Genomic DNA, 15439 nt, shown 5'->3' with positions numbered 1-15439 from the left:
CATCTTTGTTAATCATTAATGTAAATACTCATATTTCATTTATGGCCTACAGTCCAATGGGGGACTAATGGGGGATTAAGAAACAAGACAGGGAACAAGACCAAGCAGCTAGTTGGAGCTCCTGGTGCAGAGGAGATGTCCCCTTGTCACAGCTCATGTTGGTCCTCATTAGACGGCTCAGCCTCATTACTGCTGTAGCTTCATGGCAAAACTGTAAATGACAATTTATGTGATGATGCTCACATGCCCTCACAGAGACGCACAGCAAACACAGAGAAGAGCCTCGGATCGGCACAACTCGCGTCAGGAATTTGTGTAATTGTGATTGGAGAGAGCGGTGTCTTCAACAAGCAGCGGGAGGAGGGGAAGTCTCTCAATCTGTCAGCGCCAATCAGCAAGTCAGCCATCTTGATGTTGTTCTCAAAGAGGACAATACAAAGAGAGACCATCTTATGTTCTGTTGCCTTGTTTTATACTTGTTGTTAGGGAGAGAAAGACTGGAGAAAGGTCTGTTCCAAAAGCTTTTTATAGCATGTATGTCACTGTTAATGGGATTTCAGATACAACGAGAAAGCGACCCTCACATGCAGATCTTACCTGGAGGAGGGAGTATTCATTCTTGACTTTAATACAGAAGAAATTACCCAATGAGTGTGACACTATTGTATAGTAATATGTTACTGCTGAATACATGCATGTATAAGTAGCACTTCACTTTTGTAGATGGAGGCGTAGACAATTTGGTAACGTTTTATTTATAGATCCCATAACTTCCTGGAACACATTTGAGACCAATTACAGAGGAAATGGACACAACAATGTTATTCTAATTGCTTCCAATGACCTGCTGGTGTAAGTCTCATAGTCACTGTTGTTGTTCTACCTTCATGAACATAATTTAATACACAGATATTTTCAGGAAGGTCCAATATATTATGTATTATATTATAATAGAAAAAAACAGGACCTGTAAAATAAAGTGTTCACCTGAACTACTTTGTAAATAAAAACCCATTGTCATCATATATTTTGTATGAAAAAGTCTTGGTTCACTAACAGCTGTCAAATGAATCTAGATAAAAGTAGAGTAGAGGTATGAAGTGTCATGAAATGGAAACAGTCAAGTGCAAGTGTCAAATGTACTCAGTTGCCTTCAGAGAGTCACGTAGCAGGTGACTGAGCTCTCATGATGTCTCCAGACAGCAAGGGCCTGAGGAAAGAGCTGCTCTGTAAAGCCACAATAAGGATGTTTAATTAGAAAGGACCTGTGGGACAGAAAGCAGGTCGTGAAGCTGCTGAATGACTGAGTCTGGGCCTCTGAGCCGCTCTGACCTGGACCACCGGGGAGAGAGAGACGGTGTGAGGAAGAGAGGGAGGAAAGAGGAAGGTCTGTGGAGACACGGGTCATGTTGATGGGCCATGACGAGGATTGTGGCCCGGCTGCTTTCCGGATTATAGACGTACAGAGGGGGGGGGGAATAAAAAAGAAACTATTTTCTCCTCCAGAGCACCCTCCCAATCCCCAAGGCCTCATCTGTGTATTTGGGAATATTTCTCCCGAGACACTCGTTTTGTGTAGTAAACAAGGTTGGATTGTTGCTGGGGCCACTTATGAATGATTTAACTCATGCACATCGCCAGATGAAATCCTGTCGTTTCAAAGCAAGAATAAAGGCACATTTCATGCTTTTAAACTGACATATTTCCCCCCTCCTTTGATCACAGTTCCCCTCCCTCCCTCCCTCCATCCATCCCTGCACTGGGCTGTTGCCATAGCAACGGGTGGCCAGGTCTCAGACGATGAACGGGTTAACGAGGAGGCGGGGCCCCAGATGGTAGTGTGTAGGCCCCCTTCACCGCAGGTCTCCAGGGACCTCCTCTCAAAGAGAAAGCCTCTGTTGTTTAGTATTCAGTCCCTCACCATCGAACCATGAGGTGCATTTATGACCCTGCAGTCAACAACGTGGGATTATGGGATGTGCTCGGCTGAGAAAGGCTTACTCTGGATCATTTTCTCAAGCCGTGCTGATCTGATTAAACATGAATGAATACTGTTGGCTGTGGCGGCTACGTGTTCTTATATCATCTGTATAATAGTGTATGTATGTTACATGTATACATGCAGGAGGCCATCTTGCCTTGTTTTTACAGAGTTGAAGAACTGGGACAGCAGCACCCCCAAGTGCATTAACACAGGACTTGTGTTTATTGTTCCACCGCTTACAGCACGATTCATATTTCAGGTGTGTAACAAACAGTACAAATACAATATGTGTAAGTGTAGAAAAATAGCAGCTAAAAGACAATAAAGTGATGACTGTGCTTTGAGTAGTATTAAACATGAACACGATTATTTAGACAAAAGATATGCAACACAATCTAGTTTAGTGCACTCATTACATTACAGTTCTTGATGTGAAGCATGTAGGGAAATATTCTGAATTCATATTTTCTATCGAGTACCATCATGTCTCAAAACCGAAACGTTTACCTTTTAAAATGTGTAAAAATGTGTATTCTTTTATGTGAAATATTCATGAAATATTTATATAAATATATATGACATTCCAGTGTGCAACTACATTTAAATATCTCAAATATATGTTTAGAGGACATAAAATATAAATATAAATAATCTGCATTCCATTCTTTGTTTAATATGCAACGTTTCATTAAAGCTACTATATGAATGGTGCAACAGTGCCACCCAGTGGCAGCTGTACCTGTAATGGCCTAACAAATGTGTCTGATGCTGCTAGACAGCTTTTCTTTTCTAATTCAGTGACTTTGGTTGTGGGTGCCGCTGCACCTTCAGGTGTTAAAGACCAGGTAGGTGAAGGTCTCCTGCTTGGGTTTGGCGCTGAAGTTGTAGTGTCCAATGCGGTTCCTGTGGAAGTAGAAAATGCAGACGAAACCGATGATGACGAAGAGCGTCAGGCCGATTCCGAGAGAGGCGAGGCCGACTATATAGAGCGTGCTAAATTCCTCCTCCAAGGACCCTGCAAGAATATATGTCGAAGAATTAGTAATCAGTTAACATACAGTCACTTAATCAACTAAACAAAAGAAAGAGATGATTTTAAATACTGTGACTTTTTGAAGTACTGGCTCCTCGAACAAACTCGAGCGTTCAGCACGCTTTCAAAAAGCTGAAATGTTCAAATCAATTCATGAGTCCAAATTAAGATACTTTATCAACTTCAGGGCTTTTGGAGTGTGTGTTTTCAGCACGGCTACTTTAACTGGCCTCTCCACCACACGGATGGCAGAGACAGCCATAATACAACAGATAGATTGTCCCATTACAATTTAAAAATGAAGAGACACTCACGTTTATAATGGATACTGAAGATCGTGATAGATGCTCTGCTTTTAAAGCGGGTCAGCTCGTCAGTGAAGTGCCATGGCTACTTCAGCTGCAGTTAAATCCCATGTTTTGACTCCCATTTAAAATCCCTTCCTTTCTAACAGGACCTCACATATTACAGCAGAGCAAAAAGTAGATGTTCTGTGAAAAAGTACTCACCGTCATATGACTTCAGCAGAGCCCCGGAAGAACCGACAGCTCTTCCAATGTTTTTTGAAGACCGAGCTGTTCTTTGCAGACAGTCCTGCGAGAAAACATAGAGAAAGAAACATTATGACTATCAATGCTTCCGTCAGAGTGGGGGATTAGTTATGTGCTGACCAAGCTGCAAGGTTGTTGTTGTTTTTAATAGGTTGCACTCACAGGCACACAGGTATTTGATCCAGTCTCCACACAGATGTAGACCACGCAGTGCAGATAGATCACGTCCAGGTCGACGACGGAGAAGATCTGCACGGATACGCGGGATGTGCTGGAGTTGCCGTTCATCAACACGTTGGTGTATTTGTTCAGGGAGCAGCTGTGGAGAACAGGAAAAAGTCTTTTGTTGAAGTCTTGGTCTGCATCTGATATGCAGTATGTCTGATTACACTGAGACAGGACCATCTGAAAACAATGTCCAATTATTCGTTTCAGGTTCCAATGAAACCCTGCTGCTACAATGGTAGCTACAAATATATATAATAGTGCATAAGGACGATATACATTCATGTTAATAGTTCAACATTTTGAGAGATACAATAATTTGCTTTCTCGCCATCAGTTTGATGAGAAGGTCGATGCCACTCTCATGGATGTTTGTCGAAGGTGAAGCTACAGCCAGGAGAGTTAGCTTAGCTTCGTGACAAAATCGGCCTCAGAGCACTTCTAAATCTCGCTAAGGAATATCTTGTATCTCGTTTGTTTAATCCATACCAAAAATGTCTGTGCTACGCTAAGCTAACCGCCGCTGGTTGTAACTTCATTCAAATAGCATGAGAGTGGTATCAAATTTCTTATCTAACTCAAGCAAGGAAGTGAATAATTATAATAATGTACAATTATTCATGCCTTTCGGTTGACTTGTTGGTTTAAAAACTGGAACTTAATGTTTGACGTTATATTTAAGCATAGAAGGGGGTCTCTTTTATCCCATTACCTGGAGATTGTGGGTTTATTTTATCATTATCTCAGGAGGAGATTATGATAAAATATCTTTGCCACCAAGGCCGTTCTTGGCTTGAACATTCTGCATTTTTTTAAACAAACCTCCATATACAGTATAGCCTAAATGTCTAGCGATTGAGACACTCTGATGTAATGGTAGCAGTAATAGTAATAGTAAAATGATAAATAATAGCTGTAATTTAATTGAGGGGAAAAGTACACAAATTAGTCGGCTCAAAGACTGATAGCAATATAAATAGTGGTCGTGTGGGTGGAAGCAGACCTGTTCTCAAGGAAGGTGAGGCTGTCTTTGGGGTTTTGGGTGGGAGTGGGAGTGGGAGTGGCCCAGCATTTGTTGATGACTACTTTCATCTGCTCTGAAGAGGGGTTGAGGCTGACCTCCACCACCACAGCCTCGTCAGAGGACAAGCTGTGGTTGTTGGGTAGAGGCGTTGTACCGTTCGTCAGCTGCACTGTCACGTGGAACGACCCCGAGCCGGAGATGAAATCTTTGATTATGTCATACCTGGAGATGGGTGAGAAAAGAAAACAAATATAGAGCCATAAATACAACAGAAACAGAGAACGAAAAGCTTTAAAAAAAAGAAGCCTATCCAAGCACCACTAAATAACATGCGAGATCGTTGTTTAATCTCAGCAAAACCCCAAGTATAAAAATGAGAACTTCTTTAACAGGAGTCAAGGATGTTACTGGTGAGCTACTGGTTACTTAGTGAGCTTTAGAGGTGCCGATTGGCAGAATTAGTTTCCTTTGATAAGAGCCAGTCTTTAAGCTAAGGTCATCTAACTCTTGTCAAGAAAGCAAATAAAAACTCAGATGCTCTGAGGCTGTTTAGAAAAATGCATGAAGCATGCTAAGTAATAAAGACAGCATGTTGGTACCCCATGGAGCCAAAGTCAGCAGAGATGAGCATGCTCTTCGTGTAGGTACACATGATGGGAGCCTTCAGCCGTATTCTGGGTGCCTCCATTTCTCCGTTGTCTGACGTGTACGTTTCCATGATGTTGAACAGGGTTACAGATGCCGTGTAGTAGGTTTCGTTCTAAATTACCAGATGGAGCGAGCAGTGTGGGTCACTTACAGAGTTAACGCACTTTAGTTTTACACACCAAATACTGGCAAGCATCGTGCAACATGTGAGAGCGTAGGAAAATGTTAAAGTTTCCCAAACATATCACTTTTACAAAACTCACATGCACTAGACTGGTGTTACACTCATTCCAGGCCACAGTCAGCTGGGCATGGCTGGCGTTGCCTCCATTGACGGTACATTCTCGCGAGCCCAAGTACAGAGTGTCCTCCTTGATCTTGTTTCTCAGGAGAAAGTCCTTGGCAACTGTCACAGTGATGACAGCAACCTTGCACTGGACTGAGATGGCCCCAAGTACATTTGCGGCAGCTCTCATTGCAGTATCGGTGGTCATAGAAGCTGAAATGGTGGTAGTGGGGCTGGCAACGGTGATTGTAGGGGTAGACGTTTTGGATATCATTGCAGTAGCTGTGGTTTTAGTGGTGGTTGTTACAGCAGTAGATGTTATAGGAGTAGTAGTGGTGATTGCGGAGGCAGAAATGTTGGTTGTTGGGGCAGTAGGGCTGATTTCAGGGGCAGCAAGGTTGGTTGCCGGGGCAGCATTGTTGGCTTTTGGGGCAGTATTGTTGGTTGTTGGGGCAGTATTGTTGGCTGTTGGGGCAGTATTGTTGGCTTTTGGGGCAGTATTGTTGGCTTTTGGGGCAGTATTGTTGGTTGTTGGGGCAGTATTGTTGGCTGTTGGGGCAGTATTGTTGGCTTTTGGGGGAGTAATGTTGGCTGTTGAGGCAGTCATGTTGGCTATATGGGTAGTATTGTTGTCTATTGGGGCAGCAATGTTGGCTGTTGGGGCAGTCATGTTGGCTATATGGGTAGTATTGTTGGCTATTGGGGTAGTCATGTTGGCTGTTGGGGCAGTAATGTTGGTTGTTGGGGCAGTATTGTTGGCTTTTGTGGCAGTCATGTTGGCTGTTGGGGCAGTATTGTTGGCTGTTGGGGCAGTATTGTTGGCTGTTGGGGCAGTATTGTTGGCTGTTGGGGCAGTATTGTTGGCTATTGGAGCTGTACGGTCGTCAGTATTGTTGGCTGTTGGGACAGTATTGTTGGCTGTTGGGGCAGTATTGTTGGCTATTGGGGCAGTATTGTTGGCTGTTGGGGCAGTATTGTTGGCTGTTGGGGCAGTCATGTTGGCTGTTGGGGCAGTATTGTTGGCAGTATTGTTGGCAGTATTGTTGGCTATTGGGGCAGTATTGTTGACAGTATTGTTGGCAGTATTGTTGGCTATTGGGGCAGTATTGTTGACAGTATTGTTGGCAGTATTGTTGGCTATTGGGGCAGTATTGTTGGCTATTGGGGCAGTATTGTTGACAGTATTGTTGGCAGTATTGTTGGCTGTTGGGGCAGTATTGTTGGCAGTATTGTTGGCTGTTGGGGCAGTATTGTTGGCAGTATTGTTGGCTATTGGGGCAGTATTGTTGACAGTATTGTTGGCAGTATTGTTGGCTATTGGGGCAGTATTGTTGACAGTATTGTTGGCAGTATTGTTGGCTATTGGGGCAGTATTGTTGGCTATTGGGGCAGTATTGTTGACAGTATTGTTGGCAGTATTGTTGGCTGTTGGGGCAGTATTGTTGACAGTATTGTTGGCTGTTGGGGCAGTATTGTTGGCAGTATTGTTGGCTGTTGGGGCAGTATTGTTGGCTATTGGGGCAGTATTGTTGGCAGTATTGTTGGCTGTTGGGGCAGTATTGTTGGCAGTATTGTTGGCTGTTGGGGCAGTATTGTTGGCTATTGGGGCAGTATTGTTGGCAGTATTGTTGGCTGTTGGGGCAGTGGTGGTGGTTGCGATTTCTGCACAAGACAAAACACTGGTTATTTAGTGCATGTTATCTGTGTAAAACAAGTCTTTCTCATGACCACACTGTGAGACCGTACCTTGACAGGCTCGCCCTGGCCTTTCTGGGTTATTGTCAACAAATCCATCCGAGCAAACACATGTGTAGGAGGCCCAGGTGTTTGAACATGTAGCCCACTGAGAACAGTCATTTTCCCCTGAAGCACATTCATTAAAATCTGCACAAAGTAAAAATATTGGGCTCAGTAAGTCAGCTTTTTTAGAAGGTTCCTGGCTTACAGATTGTTTGTCTGACACTACAATTTTTCATATCTCTTCATTGCTTTTTGACATAAAATGTTGTCTTTAAGGCCCTGGTATGCACCAAGATACAAAAAAACGCTGCATCCTACAATTCCCACAATGCAACTCCATAGCACCATATACCCCAATTGCCTTGTAAATGCCTATATCTTTCAAACTCCTGCCCCCTGTTTGTAACATTGGCTTTCTGATAAGAATGTGAAGTATTCAAGCCCAAGCTGAGACAACCACAATGACATCATCAGGTTTTTTTTATCAGACTTCTTATCAGAGCCACAGAATATATTATAAAAATGTGTTCCCAGGCTGAGTGGTACTAACCTTAAGTAAACAATTGAAACTCTTGATGTTTAAAATGAAATTTGTGTTAAAAAATACTTCTCTGAAGCACTTCCTATTTTTATACTGACCCGCCTTGGTTCCATGAAACACATTGTTCCAAAGGAGAATATAAAGAGACATACCATTCGTGCTTGTGTTGTTTTTATCAACCGTGTATTTGGTGCTGTTCATCAGGGAGTGCAGCAGAGCTGTGGACACATTAGCGATGTCTTGGCTTTGACTGGGGGCGAAGACGATGGTGAAGTCGACCACTACACTCCCCGGGGAAAAGCTTCTGATGTCGATTCTCACCAGGCCGGAATCCACCATGGCCTTCATCTCTGGAGACAGAGTCTGGTAGATCTGTTGGCGACAAAGGCGACAACCCCGCGTTCAGAATAATGACGGAGGATGGATGAATCAATAGATTAGATATTCCTTTATTAGTCCTGCAGTGGGGAGATTTGCAGGATTACAGCAATGAACAGGATAAAGTGCACACAAGAGAATACAAACAAGTAATATAAATAATAGATGGTAGAAAACAATAAATACATCTAAAATACTGAATTATATATATATACACACACAGACAGAATACATATAACTATTATGAACAGTGTATTAATATTGCACAGGTTGAAGTGTTTGAAGGAGCTGTACAGAGCTGCCAGAGTCCTGCATGGGGTCAGAGGTGTTGTTCATCAGGTATGAAAGCTTATAGCCATCAATCCAAATTATTATGGTTTGTATCACTCACTTTTAATGTTTTTTTTACTTACTTTTAATGGTTTGTATTACTTACTTTTAATGGTTTGTGTTACTTGCTTTTAATGGTTTGTATTACCTACTTTTAACGGTTTTTATTACTTATTTTTAATGTGCTGTACTTTTGCTGTAGCTTTGTATTGTGTGCCCTTCTCCCCCCATATAATGTTGTATTGTGTATTTTATCCTGTACTGTTTGCTCTTGTTTCATGTTTGTTATGGTCTGTCAAGGGACTACAGATGCGAATTAGCTGCATCAAATGGTGACATATATGTTACATGGTCCCTTTTAAATACAGATATATACTATATATATATAGATCCTCCTGTCTCCCACCACCTCCACCGCATCCAGTGGACACCCCAGCACACTGCTGGCCTTCTTTACCAGTTTGTTCAGTCTCTTCCTGTCAGCTGTTGCTTCTCCAGAAAGAAAGATCACATTCAGCTTCTACACAATCAGTCGGTGAAAGGACACTCCTACCTCCTCCATGATGCTCTCAGTGAGGTTTTCGTAGGCCTGGCTACTGGTGTTGTGCAGATCAGCAGTGAACTGGATGTTGGTGAGTCGCGCTGTGGCGTCTAGAGTCTGAGCATCTACAAAGAAAAGATGTACTTGGTAGACACATTTTCCACAATTAAATGTCAACCCTCTTAACAGCCTTGGCCCCAATGATTAAAAATGTCTTCTCCTATCTTCATCACACATTAGTCATCGAGGGAAATGTTATCGCTTTGCTTACTGTATCACTGCCTGAGAGAATAATCAGTGGTTGCATCTAAGTTGCGAGGTCTTACCAGTCTTGACCGATATAGCAAGGGCGGCCCCTTGGTTTCCGCAGGAACACGGCGCGACGCTAACGTTGTAGAGCACCCCGGGCTGCAGGTCCCTCACCTCCACCACGGTCTGGTTGGTCATCCAAGACTGAACGACCTCTGACCTTCTCCTCAGAACAACCTGGTATGTCTGGATCGTCTGACACCGGCTCGACCAGTAGACGCGGAAAGAGGTTCCAGTGACGTTAGCCGACCACGCTCTGGTGATGCTGGGAGGCGCTGGGAGGCGGTGATAGAGGGGGTTATCATTCATTCATCGTGGGAATTATGCTAATGTATCGCAAGCAAATATTCTCCAAAATGTCAAACGAGTCCTATAAATATTTCTACATCAGCTAGAGAAATGTTTCTTACAACATGCTGTTGTCAGCAGAGGTGGCTTGTCAGTTGAGTTCATGCTCAGAGGGTCTGTGTTCGTGGGTGTAAGGGAGGTGAGCGGGGGCTCTGTGGTGGTCGTCGGCCTGACGTCAGCTGGGAAGAAAGAATAAGAGTTATTAATGTTGAAATCAAAGTTTCTGATGCAAAATATGAATGTGTCACAGAGGAATGTTGATGAGAAACTCAGCAGAGTTTGATTGGCATGGCTGACATCACGTTGCTATGAAAGAAGGCAAGTTTTACCATCTCTCTAAATACCACAGACTGGATATGAGAAGTGAACGCCTTCCTTATGTAGTCGCCCATTGATTTGTAGACTACAGTTTTGAAGCCTCGAGTTTGGCTTTTTGGCGACACCAGATGGTGGAGCTAAGTGCAACTTAAACGCTGAATAGGACATTTTTAGACGACCAAAAATAAAAACACACTGTGAAAGGGTCAAAGCTACAAGACCAAAACAAGTTAGCAACCTGTCAATCACCTTGTAGCCCCGCCCTTAAGCATACCCTGTTTTTATGGTCTATTTCAGAATCAGAATCAGAATCAGAAACCGTTTATTTGCCAGGAATGTTTACACAAACGAGGAATTTTTCATGGTGGAAGGTGCGACGAGTGTAGACGAGACAAACAACAATCAACGACAACAGTGCAATGGGTATTAAATTAAGTATAAGATAAAGTGCTCAGATAAACAGATAATGTTAATGTAAGTGTATGTTAAAGTGACATGTGTGTTTAAATATGAATATGATGCAGTGGCCATTTGACTCTAAATGGACCATCATTTACTAAATGAACATCATGTTGTATTGAAGAAGACTTGAAACTAGAGATTGAGACATAAACTCATGTTTACAATGTTTACTGAGGGAATAAATCAAGAGAGAAGCAGACTCTCATAGACTTCTATAGAATCTGACTTCTTTTTGCAACAACATCAGTCGCCCCCCATAAGAGCATGCAAGTTTAAGGCACTTATGCTTTGGTTTCACTTTTCAGACCCTGCTAAGAACCCAGCCTGGCGGTGAGGTTTGTGGTGTTGACAAAATGTCGTCGCACTAAATCTGACCTCAACTTCCTGGTTGCAGCAGTGTTGAGAAACTACTTTGGCACATGTTGAGTGAGGCCTGTACTTCCTTACAAGGTCTTGGTTTGTTCCCTAAGACAAGACAAGTTGTATCACTTATCATTCTACCCTACCAAAATAATCCTATGTTTGAGTTCGATGAAACATGTCTTGTGTCTCTTTACTTTTGTTCTTTTCCACAGCTGTCAGTGTGGGTGATGAACCTGCCTCCGCTGTGTTTTTAGCCTCGTTTCCTGACTTTCACCTTTTAGCGAGACGGTGAAAATCTGAGGGCATTTCCCTATGATGTCATCCTGGTAAGAACATGAAGCCCACATAAATACACAAAGAAGCGTGTATCATTCCAGCTCACTCTTTCCTTCTCCATCTTTAAACAAACACGATAACAATGAATCACACATCTCTATTTGAATTTGATAAAATGTTTACCATCATGTTCGTGCTCTGGAGGTGGTATCAAAGCAATTGTAGATGATAAAAGGTTTTCTGAGTTAAAAAACCATGCAAGTAAATGCTTTGGATGGTTTTATGAATCCCACATGGACACACACACACACACGGATACACACGCACACACACACACAGTCTAACCTGCGCAATGCGCTCCAGGGTTCCTGGGGTCAACATCAATAAACCCCTGGTGGCATGCACAGCGGTAGGAGCCCACTGTGTTGTTACAGTCTGCATGAAGGGAGCACTGACGGAGAGCAGTCTGAGCACACTCATCTACATCTGCAACCAGAAATACAGACGTATGAGGAGGCTACGATGATAGATGTATGCTGTTGAATCACTAGGTGGAATGTGAAATACAAGTTGGACTTAATTCCTTTGTCTTCTTGTAGTTTTTATTTAAAGGCTAAGTAATAAATAAATAATGCAACAATAATAGTACATTTTCACGCTGGCATAAAGCAATTAATCACATTTGTGTTTACAGTGTGGAGAAGGAAATTATTTTAAAGAAACATTTGGAAGGCGACTTGGTCTTTGTTTGATTGTATGGCACAGTTGTTGTGCAAATGTAAAAGTATGACTAATATCTGTGTGTGTGTGTGTGTGTGTGTGTGTGTGTGTGTGTGTGTGTGTGTGTGTGTGCGCGCGTCTGTGCGCGTGTGTGTCTGCGCTCGCTCTGGTGTTATTTTCCGCTATAGCAGGAAACATCCCACAGATGACTGTCACTCAAACAGAAGTGGTGGGAGAAGGAAACTGTGGTGCGACTGAGTCATTCTTTCCTGAACACCGTGTTCTCTGCAACATGAATCATTCTCAAAACTAAACAAGAATGTCGTTTCTCTGAAGGAAGAAAAGAAAGAGAGAGAGAGAAAAAGAGAAGCCCAGAGCAGCTTCAGGGAGATGGGACTGCTGCTGCTGTGCAGAACAAGCATGTCTCCTCCTCACCTTCCACGCTTACAGACGTCACCTCCTGTATGTGTATGAGGAGAAGGTGCAGCTTTGACGTGACACTGTGCAGCGAGAGAGCAGAGTTGCAGCCAATCAGCAGCGAGGTGGCGGTTCTGTAGGGATGCACGGGCTGTGAGCTGAGGTAATAAACGGAAACACCAGACTGCAGAGCTCCAGTCACCTGGAGACACACACACACACACACACACACACACAAATCAATGTGACATTTTTAGTTATTTTTTAAAGGAAAATCTTAATTGACTCAGAAACAGATATATGTTCTATGTTTTAATAAGTATAATTACAGGAGCAAGTATTGGTTGCTGGCTCGTGATCTTGTCAGTGTAGTCATACATCATATAAGCAGCAGAAGTATAATAGCTGCATTAGAAGCAGTATCAGTATGAGTAGTTGTGTTACCATTGCTTGAAGCAACCGAGTGTGGTTCAGAAGTCCTCTTTCGCTGGACATCATTTGCAGGTAATCTGTCTTCACTGTCACTGTTGCATTAAATTGGTTTCCTCCAGTCTCAGAATCATTTGCAGAGCCTAAAAAATTAAGTTAAAAGCATTGGTACACCCAAACCGATCTGTGCAGCTACTGGTAAGGCTGAAATAAAAGATGAAAAATCTAGGATGATCAAATGTAAAATGACCATACCTTGATCTTGTCAGATTTCCCTCTCTTCGGCAAAAAGAAAATACAATAAATGTGCCCCCGATATTACACTCGTCATTTTTCTACAGTCTCTAAATACAGAAATGTTTGGATTCGTTTGACTTGGTTTTGAAGATAAAAGCAACGGTGAAGTTGATAAACCACAGGCCTTCCTCTCTACAGGTACTACTGTTGTATTACAATTGTAATTGCAACTTGTTGCCACAGTTGCATAACCAATGTTGCAGCGCCTTCACCATGACAAACAACATTCAACTCTGCCGAACTGACTCAAACAATCTGCAGAGGAGGGACTGTTTTAAGTTTGATAGAGCACACTTAAAAGCATACTTGCTTACTTTTAAGAACAGATTATTAAAAATGAAAAAAGCAATAAGCTCAACTAACTTGTAGGATCAGTGCAGATAGAGCGACAGCATTTTTGCCAGCCCGGGCAGTCCATGTCCCACTCGCAGTCTCCAAATCTGGGACACACTCCATCTCCAGTTGGACAGGATCCTGGCTTGGCAGTGAGCTCAGCACTCCTGTTTACGGCTTCATTCAAAAGGAAATAACACGTTACAGGCCATATATTATCAGCGAGATATTTTCTGTGCTCCCATCTGGTGTCTTGCACACAGCGCCTCACTCCGAAAGGTCACGCCGATCACTTCACTGTCTTTGGCGCTCCACGCTTTGCAATACCGCCACATTTTGATCAACACTCGCACAAAGACGCTGAGCAATCTGTGCTCTATACTTTGATGGGTATATGTGATGTGCGGCACACTCACGCCGGGCGCAGTAACGGCCGACTTGTTCATAGCCACCGCAGCATCCGATCACCTGCTCCATCAGCGTCTTCCGCTCAGTCTGATGGGTCACCCTGTACAGTGTGACCGTGCATGTCTTCCAGTGGAGCCAGCCGCCGCAAGGCTTCGTCACAGTGTCGGGGACCGTGTGCATCACCAGGAAACTCACATTCCTTGTCTCATTGCGAACACATAGATGGTAGCCAGACGCAGACAGGCTGTTCCCTAGAACAAAAGGAATCTCGTCAATTCAACTGTTGGTTTCCATGGTAGCGAAATGACATTTTGACATTGGACATCTCACGATGCTGCTTGATTTCGGCTTACTTAAAAGCAAAAACATGTAAAGCATGCAAAGCATCCTCGCAACTGATGCGTACATATTGAGCTTCGTGTTAATTCTATGTGGAGGCCTACCTTCGTTCACAGAGTTTTGTCCCCTGCAGAGAGCCAGCAGGGTCGTCGCCACCCAGACGGAGAGCATCCAATTCATTTTCCACAGATTAAAATCCCAACCATACAGCTAACGACCACATTGTGCGTGCATGCTCCTCTTTGAGATGGTGATAACTCACTGTTCAGGGCGTACTCAAAGACTAAATCCTCTGTGGCTGTCTTTCTCCTCCCTCCCTCCACCACCATCAGTCCCTGATGGCACAAAATCACCACAGCCAGCAGGTAGGTATCGCATTAATGAAAACATTTGGAGTCCCATTTGTCAGTGTGATAAAATGATATCAGTTTTTGCAAGAATATTCAAATATTCAGACAATTCGATACCTTGCATTGCCGTGCCGTATGGCAGCATGACAAGCTTGTGAGGCAAAGAAAAGAAGCTTTGGGGTCATATGATTTTCACAAGGGGAGTTCAGGCCTCACTTGTATCTTTGTAGAATACATAAGTTGTCAGTTTGCTCGTTCTTTGTTTCAGTAAACATGTTTATGATGCCAGGGTAAGAGACGTGGGATGGGAGGAGTCCCTAAAGACTTGCTTTCCACAGGTAACCATGGCAGTGCTTCTCTGCTGCTGGAACTAACAGCCTGTGTAGCCATTGACGGCAGGTAAGAAGGAGTGAGAACTTCCCTGCCATGTTCCCACATGTCTTCTTTCTCGTTATATGAACGAGCAGCGGGATGCTTCTGGCTGCCAAAGATATGCAAAAAAAAAAGACAACATTCTGTCACTTTGACTTTAAGAATGTAAATATACATTCCATGTTTGATGAAAGAAAATTCTACAGATCGTCTGTACTCCTTTAAATCTTTTCATGCATATTTTCCCAAATGTGTATTCTAAATGTGGGGATTGATGTATGGCGCTCCTATGAGCTGTAATGAGCTGTGGAACTGTGCTTGATTAACCTTCTGTCAGTCATTAAGTGATCCTGCTACATGCTGACGCGGTGGAGCATGTGGATGGGAGGTGCAGGGCTACAGGCTGAGTCAGCTGAG

The 15439-nt window shown here is 43.2% G+C and overlaps 1 protein-coding gene across 1 annotated transcript; it reads right to left on the bottom strand.

Annotated features, from left to right (window-relative positions):
- Positions 1-2811: 2811 nt before the first annotated feature.
- On the bottom strand, positions 2812-14495 carry umodl1 (uromodulin-like 1; the record flags this gene model as incomplete). Its single annotated transcript, XM_079237925.1, has 17 exons — positions 14405-14495; positions 13970-14212; positions 13584-13730; positions 12939-13066; positions 12513-12696; positions 11703-11843; positions 10001-10117; positions 9608-9865; positions 9294-9406; positions 8185-8404; positions 7498-7635; positions 5729-7413; positions 5417-5577; positions 4797-5039; positions 3731-3887; positions 3527-3611; positions 2812-2999 (listed from the first exon to the last, which is right to left on the bottom strand). Exons 1-17 carry the CDS (start codon positions 14478-14480, stop codon positions 2812-2814), a joined length of 4284 nt encoding a protein of 1427 aa, XP_079094051.1. The 5' UTR covers positions 14481-14495.
- Positions 14496-15439: the final 944 nt, after the last annotated feature.

Source organism: Taurulus bubalis (assembly GCF_910589615.1).
Source record: "Taurulus bubalis genome assembly, chromosome: 2".
In the NCBI taxonomy this organism is placed as follows: Eukaryota; Metazoa; Chordata; class Actinopteri; order Perciformes; family Cottidae; genus Taurulus; species Taurulus bubalis.
The sequence above is the reverse complement of the archived record's forward strand: the minus strand, read 5'-3'. Positions and strand labels throughout refer to the sequence as shown.